General features: G+C 32.0%; 1 protein-coding gene across 1 annotated transcript; it reads right to left on the reverse strand.

Annotated features, from left to right (window-relative positions):
- Positions 1-4,828: 4,828 nt before the first annotated feature.
- LOC131950613 (tenascin-like) lies at positions 4,829-14,280 on the reverse strand. The gene is made up of 5 exons (XM_059312818.1): positions 14,169-14,280; positions 11,136-11,641; positions 9,507-9,623; positions 8,475-8,594; positions 4,829-5,206 (listed from the first exon to the last, which is right to left on the reverse strand). Exons 1-5 carry the CDS (start codon positions 14,221-14,223, stop codon positions 4,829-4,831), a joined length of 1,176 nt encoding a protein of 391 aa, XP_059168801.1. The 5' UTR covers positions 14,224-14,280.
- Between the last annotated feature and the right edge of the window lie 451 nt (positions 14,281-14,731).

A 14,731-nucleotide genomic window follows, 5' to 3' on the forward strand; every position in this document is an offset into this window, starting at 1 on the left:
TGGAGTAGCTATAATAGCTGTTCACTAATATTACAGTGAACTTAGTTGCAAAGACCGTCCATTACGGCACGTTTTAAACTAGAAATTTTAGCCGTCTACTACGTCACTGTGAAAACTAGCAATGACGGCCGTCTACTACGTCACCATTGAACCTGGCTATAATGGCCGTCCACTACGTCACATCATAATCTACATAAAATGGCCGTCCACTTCGTCACTTGCAAATTACACTTAATAAATATTCTGTGTAACAAGGAATATATGATATAATATTGTTTATAACGTTCTGCAATTAACCCACACATTTTATTAAACTACTGAGCACTTAATTAAAATTACCACAGCTGGAAAATTTCGAACTAGAGCAAGTATTACAAAGGTTGAACAGGTCGATAAATGATACGTATCTTTATATCTTTTTATGTAAGCTTGATAATTATAGGCGGATCCAAATGATAAGTAAGTGGGTGGATTATCTAATAACCGTCCCAAGGGGCTCGTCCGTTTAAACCCATACAGACATAGTAAGCAAGTTAAATAAAAGCTTGTAAAAATACACAACTATTAAAACTGAGACAGATATTAAAATTAGGAAATGAATTCCAGCAGTTCTTAAATGTATTCAGAATTTTATAATCAATATAAAGACGTACATTTTATATTGACTGATCTCGATTTTCCATTTAATAAGTAATTTCAAGGTGTTTCGAAAAATTATTAAGTTTTATTGCAATTAAAACGAAATGTTAATTCAAAGGCGGCCAACTTTGGTTTTTGGTTTACAGAAAAAAATGTTAAAAAAAAATTATTTTTGCATTATTTTTATCATCATCACCCTTTACTGTCGATACCCAGGGTAAATGGGGCCGCCGGAGAAAGCCAGTCTTTCGCAACTTTCTCTGCTCTTGTCAGTAGTTTTCTGTTGTCTGTATCTAAGTCTCCCTTAACCTTCACAGTCCACTTAGTTTTCTGTTGTCTGTATCTAAGTCTCCCTCAACCTTCACAGTCCACTTAGTTTTCTGTTGTCTGTATCTAAGTCTCCCTCAACCTTCACAGTCCACTTAGTTTTCTGTTGTCTGTATCTAAGTCTCCCTCAACCTTCACAGTCCACTTAGTTTTCTGTTGTCTGTATCTAAGTCTCCCTCAACCTTCACAGTCCACTTAGTTTTCTGTTGTCTGTATCTAAGTCTCCCTCAACCTTCACAGTCCACTTAGTTTTCTGTTGTCTGTATCTAAGTCTCCCTCAACCTTCACAGTCCACTTAGTTTTCTGTTGTCTGTATCTAAGTCTCCCTCAACCTTCACAGTCCACTTAGTTTTCTGTTGTCTGTATCTAAGTCTCCCTCAACCTTCACAGTCTACTTAGTTTTCTGTTGTCTGTATCTAAGTCTCCCTCAACCTTTAAGGTCCACTTTCAGGTTGACAATCGAGCGCCATTGTTGTAACTTTGTCTGGTCTCATCCTTAATATATGGTACATTCAGCGCCATCTTTCTTCAGTTAATTCTGATTCAGTTTCAATCTCTCAGTCTCCTAGAAACCTATTATTAAAGATAGTCTACGGCCAGTGGATGCCATTTTTCGTTCATAAAAAGCATCCAACTTTTGATATCCAAGTAAGAGTTACAAATATACGATTACTATTACATGCCACATACGTTAATAATAACGGTGATAGAGTAAACATGCGACTAATTATGAATATACACCAATAAAATGCACTTTATTTTGGTAAATATGTAATATATTCTAGTTGTTCACACAAATATAAGCAAATTTTAACACGCATAATCAGCCTTTGGTTTTGATAATTTATGCATACGTTTTTCTTGCTCTTTAGTACATGAGAACTTGTTTTTAAGTCGTTTTAATGAAGTTTTTAGTGTCAGGTTTTAATGACTGATTTACTTAACGCTTTATTGATTAAAAAAACTCTTATATGTAGTCAGATAAGTTGAATAAAATATATTTTATTTTATGTCATATTAACAAAACAAAAAAAAGTAAAGTTTCCCTTTCAAACCTGACGGTCTATGGGGCAAATGAAGTAGAGTTCACTTGTTTCTGTGACCTCGGCATATGAAGAGATAGTGTGGTAAGCACTATGCCCAGCCGCCTTTACTTTCCCTAACAGGAGTTAGGTACCCATCAGAGTTGGGTGGACTCAGGGACGGTCTACTAACTTGAACTCGGATTCAAACTCGAGACTAACGGGTTAGCAGTCCAGCTCTCTACCGCTAGACCACCATATTAAGTTATATAGTATTTCTTCTGTGCATTACAAATTATATGATATTCAATATTCTTCGAGAATCAATCTAGAGGTTTTTAATAAACATATGCTTTTTCTGGTTTACGGAAAAATTTCTTTTACTTTTATAGACTTTGCTCCAATCATTTATATTATAGCCATGGCGAAACGGAAATGTTTAAAAAAAAAACATACGCATGTTCGTTTACAGAATATTTTAAGACAAATTCGAGAGCTTTACATCGTGCTACGCTAAAATTAAAGCGTAAATTATGTAACACTACGGGGGACGGCAAATCGGCATATATATATATATATATATATATATATATATATATATATATATATATATATATATATAATTTGAATCAATTTTAAATACTTTTTTCCCCTTTTATCCACATGTTGTTATTGTGTTTGTAATTTTTTGTGAATTAAAAAAAAAACTGGGGAAATTAAGTTCAAATTATAGACGCAGTCATATCCCCATTAATATCACACCTACTTGAAAACAGTTTAGTAAAGGATTTTTCTTTAATCCAAATGCTTTCTCCGTTTAATCGTGCGTGTAGTAAAAAAAACAGTAAAAATTAAAAGTTCAATTTACTTACGTGGAATCTTGAAGATATCATTTGATAATAATTAAAACTTACTTGGTCTCTTTTGTTTAGGATAGATATCTTAGTTCCTAGCAATTTTTTTACTAAAACATCGATACCATTAGTGTCTGAATAGTTCAGCTCTAATGCTTTCTTTATCAAATTCCTCATTGATTTTATGTGTGCTTCATATTGTACTTGCTCTTTTCTTCCACCTTTTTCATACTTTTATTTTAAATTTCAGCAAATTTTTTATATTCTCATGTGTAAGGTTTAATAAATCCATTTTTAAATCCATCTTAGATTAGTTAGAAAAACACTGGATATCCAGCGGTACAATTTCTACTCGAGCGCTCAACTTCTAGAACAGGTAAACTCGAAAGATCTAGACCAGGAAGCTATCGCCTTGAGTGCTTTACAGGCTGTGCCACAAATATTTCCCCAGTAGCCCCCTTGTCTGTACGTTTGACGCCGTATAGAACCTTCGTATCCCATTTTACCCAGTCACGCTCCCCCTACCGTGACAGCCTGCAAATGTCTTTGATGGCAGCAATACTCCGGGAATACATACATACACACGTCTTCAGAATACAAGCCAATCTCTCATTTCTAACACACGAACATTACCGTTTTAGGCTCATTATACACCATCTAACTTGTTAACGGGAATTCTGAAAAGTAATAAAGCACGATGCTAAAATCAACTTTTAGCTAGGACCAGAGATACAAAAAAATAAAGCTAATACTCGAGCTAATACCAAAAATAACATTAAGGTAAAATCTTGTCAGCAGTGGTCTGGTGTCGGAAGGTCTGACCTGTATTGAAAACATTCACGTTAGAGGAACTGACAAGCTTACAGGATTTACAGACCACATCAGCAGTTGTATCTCGCATGACGAAATACTGATAGAAATGGAAACATTAAGTTAATAAAGTTATTGATTCATACTAGGATAACAAACTAAAAACAGTACAATTATATAGAGTTAAGATGTTTCTGTAATCTCGACATGAGTAGGAAAAACGTAGTCAATGTTCCATAATCGTAGCTGTGTGGACTCATTTACGCACTACAATTAGCCTTGGTCATTATTGCCTTCATCACATTAAAAAATAACGACAGTTATTATATGTTTGATAATTCCGAAGATTTTATTATGTGTTCAAAAAACAAACGAAAAAAAAAAAAAAAACAATGCATTAACACATTAACCATAAGTTGTATAAACGGATGTATTTGTAAATATATAAACCAAACAATTCCTTAAACTACACAAAGGGAGGCTTGATATAAAAATTAAGTGGACGTTATAATAAAGGTGTATATAAATGCATATAGTTGCTTTCCAAAAATTGTGTCCATGTAAACATACTAAACAAATACAATTATAATACAAAGCTTTACAGATCCCAAATTAACAGTTACTTTCTACTTTATGTAATGTTGGATAGCATATATATCTTTCGAAAAACTATGCGAAAAAATATTATTGAAAAAATTGCACAAACATTACACACGTTATTAGAGTTGAACTTCACACGATCCGAGTGAATGTCTAATTAAAGATATAGTGGTAGATTACAACTACACTACTAGTCTAGTTTTGAATATGCAAGAAATAAATGACACCATCATAGTCGGGTTTTTTTTCATGTTTTAATGGCTAACACACACACACGGTCAATGTATGAGGATTTTTAATTCTAGATGAGTGTATACATGGCTTTATTACATCATAATAGCAAAACAAACTCTGTTGTAGTTTTTAAAATCATTTTTTTTAAATAAAAATTTTGGTTTAATGTATGTTAATTTTAAACTACTTATGTATACTCACCATCAAGAAAATATTGCCTTAGTTAAATGTTTACATCTATTTATTTTAATATATGTAATGTTGCTTATGTTCCTGAAGATTATATAAATAATTTGATTACTGTATATCCATTGTGATACCACAGCATTGTTTTCGGGTTGTTTACATTCGACGAAGTTTCATCTCCACAAAGTCTAGAGAGTCAGACCAGCCTGTAATGCTATACCAATGCATTCCTTTATCATAAACACGACTCGCCCATTCACCGTTGACGTTAACCCTGTGACAATCCCTATACCACCAACCACCTCTACTCCAGTCTACAGCACAGTTTACACCTGAGTGTATATCGTTTTCAGAGTCAATGGTTGTAAACATATAGCCCTTATGATAACTAAACTTGTCTTCAACATTCCCACCACTGAATGACGTTAAGCTCATCTTATACTTTGCTGTTTCATTTTCTACCTTAAAACCTCTGTACACAGCGTAGTAGTTTCTACCTTCATACTTCATGTCAAATCTGAGTTCATTATAACCCTGTATAAGACAAAAAATTAGAAATATTTAGATATTGCATTGTGTTTTAAATATTGTAAGTATTGATCCCTCTATACTATATGATAATTATACATATTGATTAAAAAACGTAACGAAAATCTATAAACAATATACACAATTTTCCAAAACACATTATTACAATAATACACACACTGCTTGAAAACTTTCTTTGTAAAAAGAAAATATTGAATAAACTTATTTTGATAGTTCCTGTATCTACCCCATCATTAAAACAAAAGACGTCTGTTGAGAAAGGAAATATTACATTATCTATTGCCTGCTTACATTACAACTTAGAAATATATTCCCATACAAGAAATACTATTTATATTCAATTTACGTATGGCTTTTCTAGAACTCCCTCCTTTTCATTAATCACCTTACACTGCCTGTCGTTGTAACACGCTAGCAGTTAGTAAACCCATCTCCCTTACAATATATATTACTTATGTACTTTTCCTTCTTTTGATAAGCTCAATAGCCCTAATTCTAAAGCTAAATTTAAAAACTCAACGAAATACATTACTATGCATTCGCCATTAAAATAGCACGTTACTTAATCTAGGTCCATTTAAATGTATTTTAAATATTCAATGCCATGACTGATGATTTAAATGTGCATTTCAGTGACATGTGTACACCAGACGCACAGTCCAATCGATATGAAGATTAAATAAAAGTATCAACATGAATGTATTAGTAATTGTAAACAATTGTATGCTATATTAATAGCAGAAATTTAAAGACTTTGCATTCACTGTGTATCTCCACAATTGCAGCTTATATTATCCATCCATCTATTTATCCCCTTTTTCAACTGCCCATTAACAGTTTTAGCCAGATTCAATACATTCTTCCGCTCATATTTTTCATATGTCTTCATCGTTCAATTCTTGTATTTTATTTATTTTATCTCCACCTCAGCAATTCATCTTGGTCAAGTTGTAGCCTACATTATGGTAGCAATGCAGAGCGTGTCTAAAAGAGCATCGTATTTTTTTTCTCCATCAGTATACAACCTCTACGGCGGCTTTATACTAAACTCGTTTACAACCTCGAATGTATAAGGTTTACGGTTGGGTAATTTATATTTAACTCTCAGCTTCCGAGTTTCTTGATCACAACACCTTAGATACGCATCACCGCCTCTGGTATCTCAAAAATCCCTCACCTTTCTGATGTTTTGGCCCCATGACCCCACCCCTACAACCCTCGTGCCCCATCTCTTTTCGTACTATTTATTCTGTATAAATATGGTTTCTATTGCTTATTTTTAATCGGTTTTATTTACATAACATTCAAACAAACATTGTAATGATGTTTTAACACTAATTTAATAGTAATTTATATCTACTGCCCATTGGTCTACAGCTTCAAATTCTTTCATGAGAACATTGCTATCTAATTTTTGACCTTTAAAACTCCAACGTATCCCCACTCATCATTATAGCTTCACGCCTACCCACCCAAAACATGTCGGTACTCAGCGGTCAAATAATCTTAGCTACGACTATGTACATCGACACTGAAGCACCACACTTTATCCCCTCCCACTCAATCTCTAGCACACCAACCTTTTCAGACCCCCCCCCAACGACCTCACCATACCCCCACCCACCAGAACATCAGCTTTGATTTGAAAAGATCAAGCAGAGCTTGTTATTACTTCCCCTTATTTTTACATAGTTTAAAACCTAGATTATCTGCCCCTAATAGCCGTAAATAATTCGACCGGGCTCTACGATTGTAAACGTGTGTTTTTGGGTACAAAATGGGATGAAATCCACGTAAACCTACTTTATTTTCGACTATTCTACTATATGTTATAATTTTCACCCTCGTTTATTAATAAAATGTTCTAAACCAGCCTTTGACCACTTTTATTTAACCAACATGCTTTAAACCCAATGTATTTTATGTATTTATTTACTTATTTATCTATTTATTTATTATACCATATGCACCACTCTAACTACCTTGTAAATATCCCCCTAAACGGCATGTTATGTTACAGTATTTGCTTTAAAATTATAAAACACGATTACATTAGGCCCAAAATTAGTTTGGACATTATAGTATCTGGTTTGTTATCTCAGTATAGTTACACATTTCAATGTAATTTTTTTAATTACTCAGGAAATAGATGATTAAAAATTAATTGAAGGAGGCTACAAAAACTTTTTTTTTCTGGTTCCGCAATGATAATAACACATCAATATATTTTCTTCCAAGAAATATCTAGATTAAACGAACGTATGAATCCCAATTGTAGTACAACGTCCTTCACCTACCTAATCAGGTATTCACTGCTAGTCAATAATACCCTCTTCCCTAAAATGTATTACTCTAGTTCTGTATTTACTGTCCTCTCCTTTAAATTTCAACATGTTACCATTCCTATCCATCTCCTATTCATAACCCTAAGCTTTACATATCGCTAACCATTTTATCCATTTCTCTATGTACTGGTGTCCGTTGAATAATAAAATGGGTCAGTGTCCTATTGCATTTTGTTTGTTGAGTGGGAGTAATTGACAGGGGTAGTTAATCTGAGGAAATGATATAGGGGTAATGACTTGAGGATAATTTAAGAAGGTGGGAAGGCGAGATTTGTAATATTCTATCCTCGGGTTTCCTTGACCCACGAAGTTAAAATCAAAACATTATTACTAGAGGAGATATTAAAAAATAAATAAGTGTATCTCATCTACAAATCAGAGATCATATAATAATATAAATAATATGATATCTTGCAATGAATTGGACAAGACTTTTGTTTACCGATAGTAAGATAAAATGTTTTTTTTTCCTTTAAAAGACTACCTTTAACAGTTGTATACGTGCAAGTTGTGTCAATTGAGATAATGTATTATAGTTTGTCAGATAATATTTTATTTTAGTAAAATATATAAATCACTCATCCAAAAAAGCGAGTTTTGTACGTAATTACCCGTGTCATATTAGTTACTACAACGTATTTAATCGCCAATGCAAGTACTAAATTTTAAAGTAGATACTTTGTTGAAAATCACGTAGAAGAAATTATGATCAAAGTGAAAAATTGATGTTGAAACGACCCCGTGTTTTGGGAAACAGTTATCACATAAGGCAAACTAACAAGCTAGAGTATACATGTATCGAATAAAGTGATTTTTTTAAGAATAAGAAATTAAGTGATGCCATGTACATTGTGTAGTACAAAATTCAGTTTCCGTCCATATTTTTTAAGTAGCCATTATTTCCTTACCGAATCTGTCAAGTGAGAAATTACGTCATTTCCGATCCAAAAGTCTCCAGATGTTGAACCAAATCCGTTTTTATAATCGTTCCAAGTTCTTGTAAAGTTCACATCACCTTTGATACGTCTCTGTAAGAAAAATAAATGGCACCGCTACAATAAAGTCATAGCAAGTTGATATAATTGATTCCAAAGATTAATTATGCTTCAAATTACGCTCGAGATAACATTTTAAACGTTTTAAATAATCAAAACGCTTCTCTACGAAATAATAGCATTTATAAAACTACGGTTATGTGAGTTGATTTGATTTATTCTAAGGCTTAAATATCTTTGAAATATATTCGGATTCTAGTTATATCATACAATAAACAATTTACATAAAATCAAAACAGTCATTACTTTATAAGACCTAATATACTTCACATTAACTCTCTAAAATATTTCCAATACTTTGTGTATTAGACAGTTACAACTATCACGAGATAAACTTTGACGTTTGCTTCTGTTCAAACTCGAAACCAAATAAATCCCCAATTTTATACATACAACAGAAAGGATATTTTACAAATACATAGTCTTAAAAAATGCACTAAACACTATTGTAGTTTATCACATAATCTGATTTTGTCTATTTTATTTTAATATCCTAAATTTTATTCAGATCAACAAAATAAACAAGACTATTAGATTCAGCTTTTCTCCCCAAAACGATGAGATATATTAACAATTCTGTTGTGGACTGGTCACCTGACTTCGGGTAAACCAATAAGAATATTAATCTGCAGTTTACCTGAACTATAAAACAACAAGAGCTAATGTCTTTTTATGTAGATAAAACATTTTAGAGTCATCGTAATTTCAAATAGATAAAATATATTATATAAACACTACGTATTAAACTATTATATATTTTTTAATGTGTAGCTAAGTGTCTATCATTGTGTATTATACATCTGTTTCCAATAGAATAAATATATCAAAACAGTTAGAAAATATATCGGGAAAATGGTGAATGGCTAAGAAAAATGACAAATAAACCTGAATAATAATCCATCCTCCACCGTCTGTCTTGTTATCACACAATGTTCTTTTGACATCTACTCCAACCTTTGTCATGTCCGTTAAAACACGATCGTTCATAATGGCGCATTTTAACTGGAATCAAATTCATTTCCAATATTTTTATTTATTATTATTAGTTGAAACGGAATGAAATTAAAATATATACGTCTATTCAGACAGCTAAACATTTATCTTTACTTTATAAATAATTATATTGTATTAACTATATCAACATTATCGCCACATACCACACAATTACGAAGAATACATACATACACATGTATGAATGTATTCATATATTTATATCTGTTTGTGCGTGTTTGTATATGTATAGGTATAAGTATAATTATATTCGCAGAACTATTGTTAGTATGTGTTAAATCTATTTCACAAAGATAGCCAAATTAATATATTGTTTACTTTCTAAACATTGTCGAGACAAGGAACTAATTTCTGTAAACGTAAGCTCCTGGTACAGCAGTAGCAGAAGTAAAAAGTGGTGAAATTATTATTTTAAAGACATTCGACTAAATCATACTTTTATAAATATGTATTGATTTTGCAATTTTCTTTTAAAATAAATAATAACCCGCTAACATTGGCCAGAATATTATCTGAATATTAAAAATATTTAAAAACATTTTTGTTTTTCTACTTTTGGCGCAACTAAGAAAGGTATTAATGTAAGGCTAATTCGAAAACATGCTATGCCTAAGTAAAAACTTTAACTTTTAACTACTTGGGAGCATTGCCAAATTTTATGGCGGAACTGGAAAATTTCAAATCGGGACATAGCAGATTTTGATCCTATACAAATTATATTTAACTTACGTATTCGCTTTCGATGAGCATACGGCCATTAAATCCATGAACTCTACTGACTAGAAAAATAATTTGATCTGATTTAGTAATCAGGTTTTGAATGGTATTGTTCATCTTTTCCGTATGGGCGTGTATATCGATGTCAGTATTGTTTAGTAGTGATACAGCTGATTTTAAATCCTTCACTGACTTTGACTGTGTCTCTGACAGGTTTTTGTAGCTTTTCCACAATTGTTGAATGCTTATATGTTGACTTTCAATTATCGCTGTGCTATTTTTTAACATTTCATTAGTTAAATTTTGTAAATCTTTTTTGAAATCTTGCATGGTTTTTGTTAAAATTTCACTTTTATTTAACCTTTGAGACAAAGTTTGAGCATCGAGTGATACATTAACCACACTATTATTCAGTTTCTCCAGTTGTTTTTGTAAAACAATGTATAGATTTGTTACATTTTGTACCGACCTATTTTGTTTTTCAAGTGTGTTATTGTTTGCTTGTATCTGTTGAATTGTCTTTAGAAAGCTTTCAGTGAAGTTTTATTTAAAATGCGTGAGCTCTTGATTTGTGTTATTTAAGGTGTTCAATCTGTTAACAACGTTGTTCATTTGATTTTCAAGTCTCTGAATTGTAGATCCTTGGGCAGATAACAAGCTATTTAATCTACTTTCCATCGCATTAGTAAGGTTAACCAGAGATTCATCACCCTTCTCCTTTGTTATATTTGTTTTATGATAACTAATGTTAGAACGTTTGTGGTCTGTTAAAAATTGTAAATTCACCTTCAAGTCAGCTCTGTTTAACTTATCTGAATATTTAAATGTTTTTAAAAAATCTGACATTCTATCAATTGTTTTATCAAACTCTGGAGTTTTAGCCTCTAAGGTCATCAACATCAGTGGCTTAAAATTGTCTTGGTCAACAGGCTTGGTTTTATTTTCTTTCATCTCAGTGAGACCTCTTTTATTTGTGTAATACACATCACATCCAAACACTGTACTAAAACAATCAGAAGGTTTTGTAAATGATACGGTCAATTCTCCAAACACTTTTGAAAACTTTCCATCAACTTTCGACCCAGCTACTTTATAATCTCGAACTCTTGAATCGGACTCTGAAAAATACGCCAACACAATTTTCCCCTCTAATTCACTGATCTTATAGATTGACATGTTGACAAGAGCTGAGATGTCATTATCTTCTCTTGTGTTCTCCACACAATGTAACTTGCCACAAAATAAATCTTTACCCTCCATATAATATTCTCTTTCTAATGAAATGTCAAGTCCTGAAATATATTAAAATAAACCAATAAAATTTGGAAAATTAAATTAATCAAGAATTACTTTCTTTTAATACACTTCAAGCACAACAGCCTTCAAATAATCATTTCTTTTTCAATTTCTTCATTGTAAATTATTTCCAAAGAAATCTATTTATTAATTGCAAAAAAAAAATAAAAAAAATTAAAACATAAAACTGAAATTATGTACAACAAATGGTATTATTGTAATCATCGGTAAATTATTATTCAATATGTGTTAGTTTATTTAAATTACTTGGACAAAGCCAATAATTGAAAAAAGGTAGGTCTTTTTATCGACGTTTGTGTTAACACGCTACTTACAAATTAACATATACACAAATAAATACAAAACTAGGTTTAAGCGTTCACTGGTAGAATTTTTAAAAATTTAATTAAAAGAAATTATGTTATGCCTTTTAATGTTTAAATATAGTTTCTCAAACGTAAAACAAACGGCAGCACCCTAAATTCTAAATGTATACGCTTTAAAAAAAAAATAGAAATTGGATTAAAACAAGTAATTTACAATTAGCTAGTTTCAAGCTCGGTCACTGGTCTAACGAAGTACATTAGCTAGAGACAGCAGCGCATCATAGGAAAACAAACATCTCTAAAACCCCATAAACTTCTACCTTGTTAAGTGTAGCGAATCTTATCCAGAAAAAAATGATGGATGATAATATTATTAATATTGTTTTTTTAAGCGAAATCATTACCAAATTTATAAATGAAATAAATTGGGAGCGATCTCCCTTAAACTTTCTCCAGTATTATTAAATAACACTACGGGGAACGACAACACCATTTTTAATTTCATAAACTTTTAAAAATAAAAAAGTATCTCGTAAAAAAATAATTGCCCATCAAGTGAACGGCTAAAAATATCTGAATAATAGTTCGGAATATTAATACTTTATAAATTCTTATTGAGAAATTAGAAAAAGCGTAAATTACTACTTCCAAACATCAGAAATTACTTAGAATTTGACAAAAAGCAGAGAATGTGAACTTTTACTTACATTTGAAATTTTATTTATCTATCTAAAACGGTAATCAAGTTATAGGCTTTTGAAAAATTGAAAGTAGAATAAGTTCAACTTCTGGTTACCGGAAATCACTAAATACACACATACGCACATACACACATACACACATACACACATACACACATACACACATACACACATACACACATACACACATACACACATACACACATACACACATACACACATACACACATACACACAAACACACATACACACATACACACATACACACATACACGAATACACGCATACACGCATACACGCATACACGCATACACGCATACACACATACACACATACACACATACACACATACACACATACACACATACACGCATACACGCATACACGCATACACGCATACACACATACACACATACACACATACACACATACACACATACACACATACACACATACACACATACACACATACACACATACACACATACACACATACACACATACACGCATACACACATACACGCATACACACATACACACATACACACATACACACATACACACATACACACATACACACATACACACATACACACATACACACATACACACATACACACATACACACATACACACATACACACATACACACATACACACATACACACATACACACATACACACATACACACATACACACATACACACATACACACATACACACATACACACATACACACATACACACATACACACATACACACATACACACATACACACATACACACATACACACATACACACATACACACATACACACATACACACATACACACATACACACATACACACATACACACATACACACATACACACATACACACATACACACATACACACATACACACATACACACATACACACATACACACATACACACATACACACATACACACATACACACATACACACATACACACATACACACATACACACATACACACATACACACATACACACATACACACATACACACATACACACATACACACATACACACATACACACATACACACATATACACATACACACATACACACATACACACATACACACATACACAAATACACAAATACACAAATACACACAAACACACATACATACATACACACATACCCACATACACACATACACACATACATACATACACACATACATACATACACTCATACACACATACACACATACACACATACACACATACGTACATACATACGGAAACAATTGCAAAACTATGTTTTTCCGACTTAGGAGGAGTAAAACGTCAAGATTTGTGAAAATATCTTTTTCGATTTTTTGCACGATTGCAATACTTCCTCTATACTTCGTATAAGTGGAAATAAAAACAAACAATTGTTACCTAAAAAAAATCACAGATAATTAAAAATAAATATCTCCATCTCATTTGCGTTGCATTTATATACAAATTTACTTACCACAGGTGAACATGATATTTACAACCAACAGAGCCGTCACTAAAACAGCTGACATTGTAGAGTTGTGTAGTTCTGTATCACACGAACTGGAGACTTCTCTAAACCGCTGCTTCTGTTTACTTGTGACGATATCGCCGTCTATTTATACCAAAAAATGGCGTTGAAACAAAAAAAAAAAAAAAAAAAAAAAAAAAAAAACGTTAGGGTTAAGGCGAGTTGATAAAAGTGTATGTGATACTGCCTTCACCGAATTTCCCACGTTAAAAAAATATGCTGAAACGTCAATAAAGCTCATGGATCTCACATTTTAAAAAATGACTACATTTTAAGAGCCCGACTTTTTATTTTAGAAGTGGTTTTTGTGTACCTTGTTTTTTTTTCTATTTTATTTAATTTAGCATACAGATAAAGTATTTTAAAGGAAAAAATAAATTATCATTAAGACTTTATTGAATATCATTTGTACTTTTTTTTTTATTTTACATGTAGGGGGCATGTATGTCAACTATCTTTTTATAAAGGTGGATACTAAAAAAAAACATGGCGATGAAATCGGTTGTTTT

The sequence above is a fragment of the Physella acuta genome, unplaced genomic scaffold, assembly GCF_028476545.2.
Source record: "Physella acuta isolate Inbredline_101_S28 unplaced genomic scaffold, ASM2847654v3 ptg000774l, whole genome shotgun sequence".
Classification (NCBI taxonomy): Eukaryota; Metazoa; Mollusca; class Gastropoda; family Physidae; genus Physella; species Physella acuta.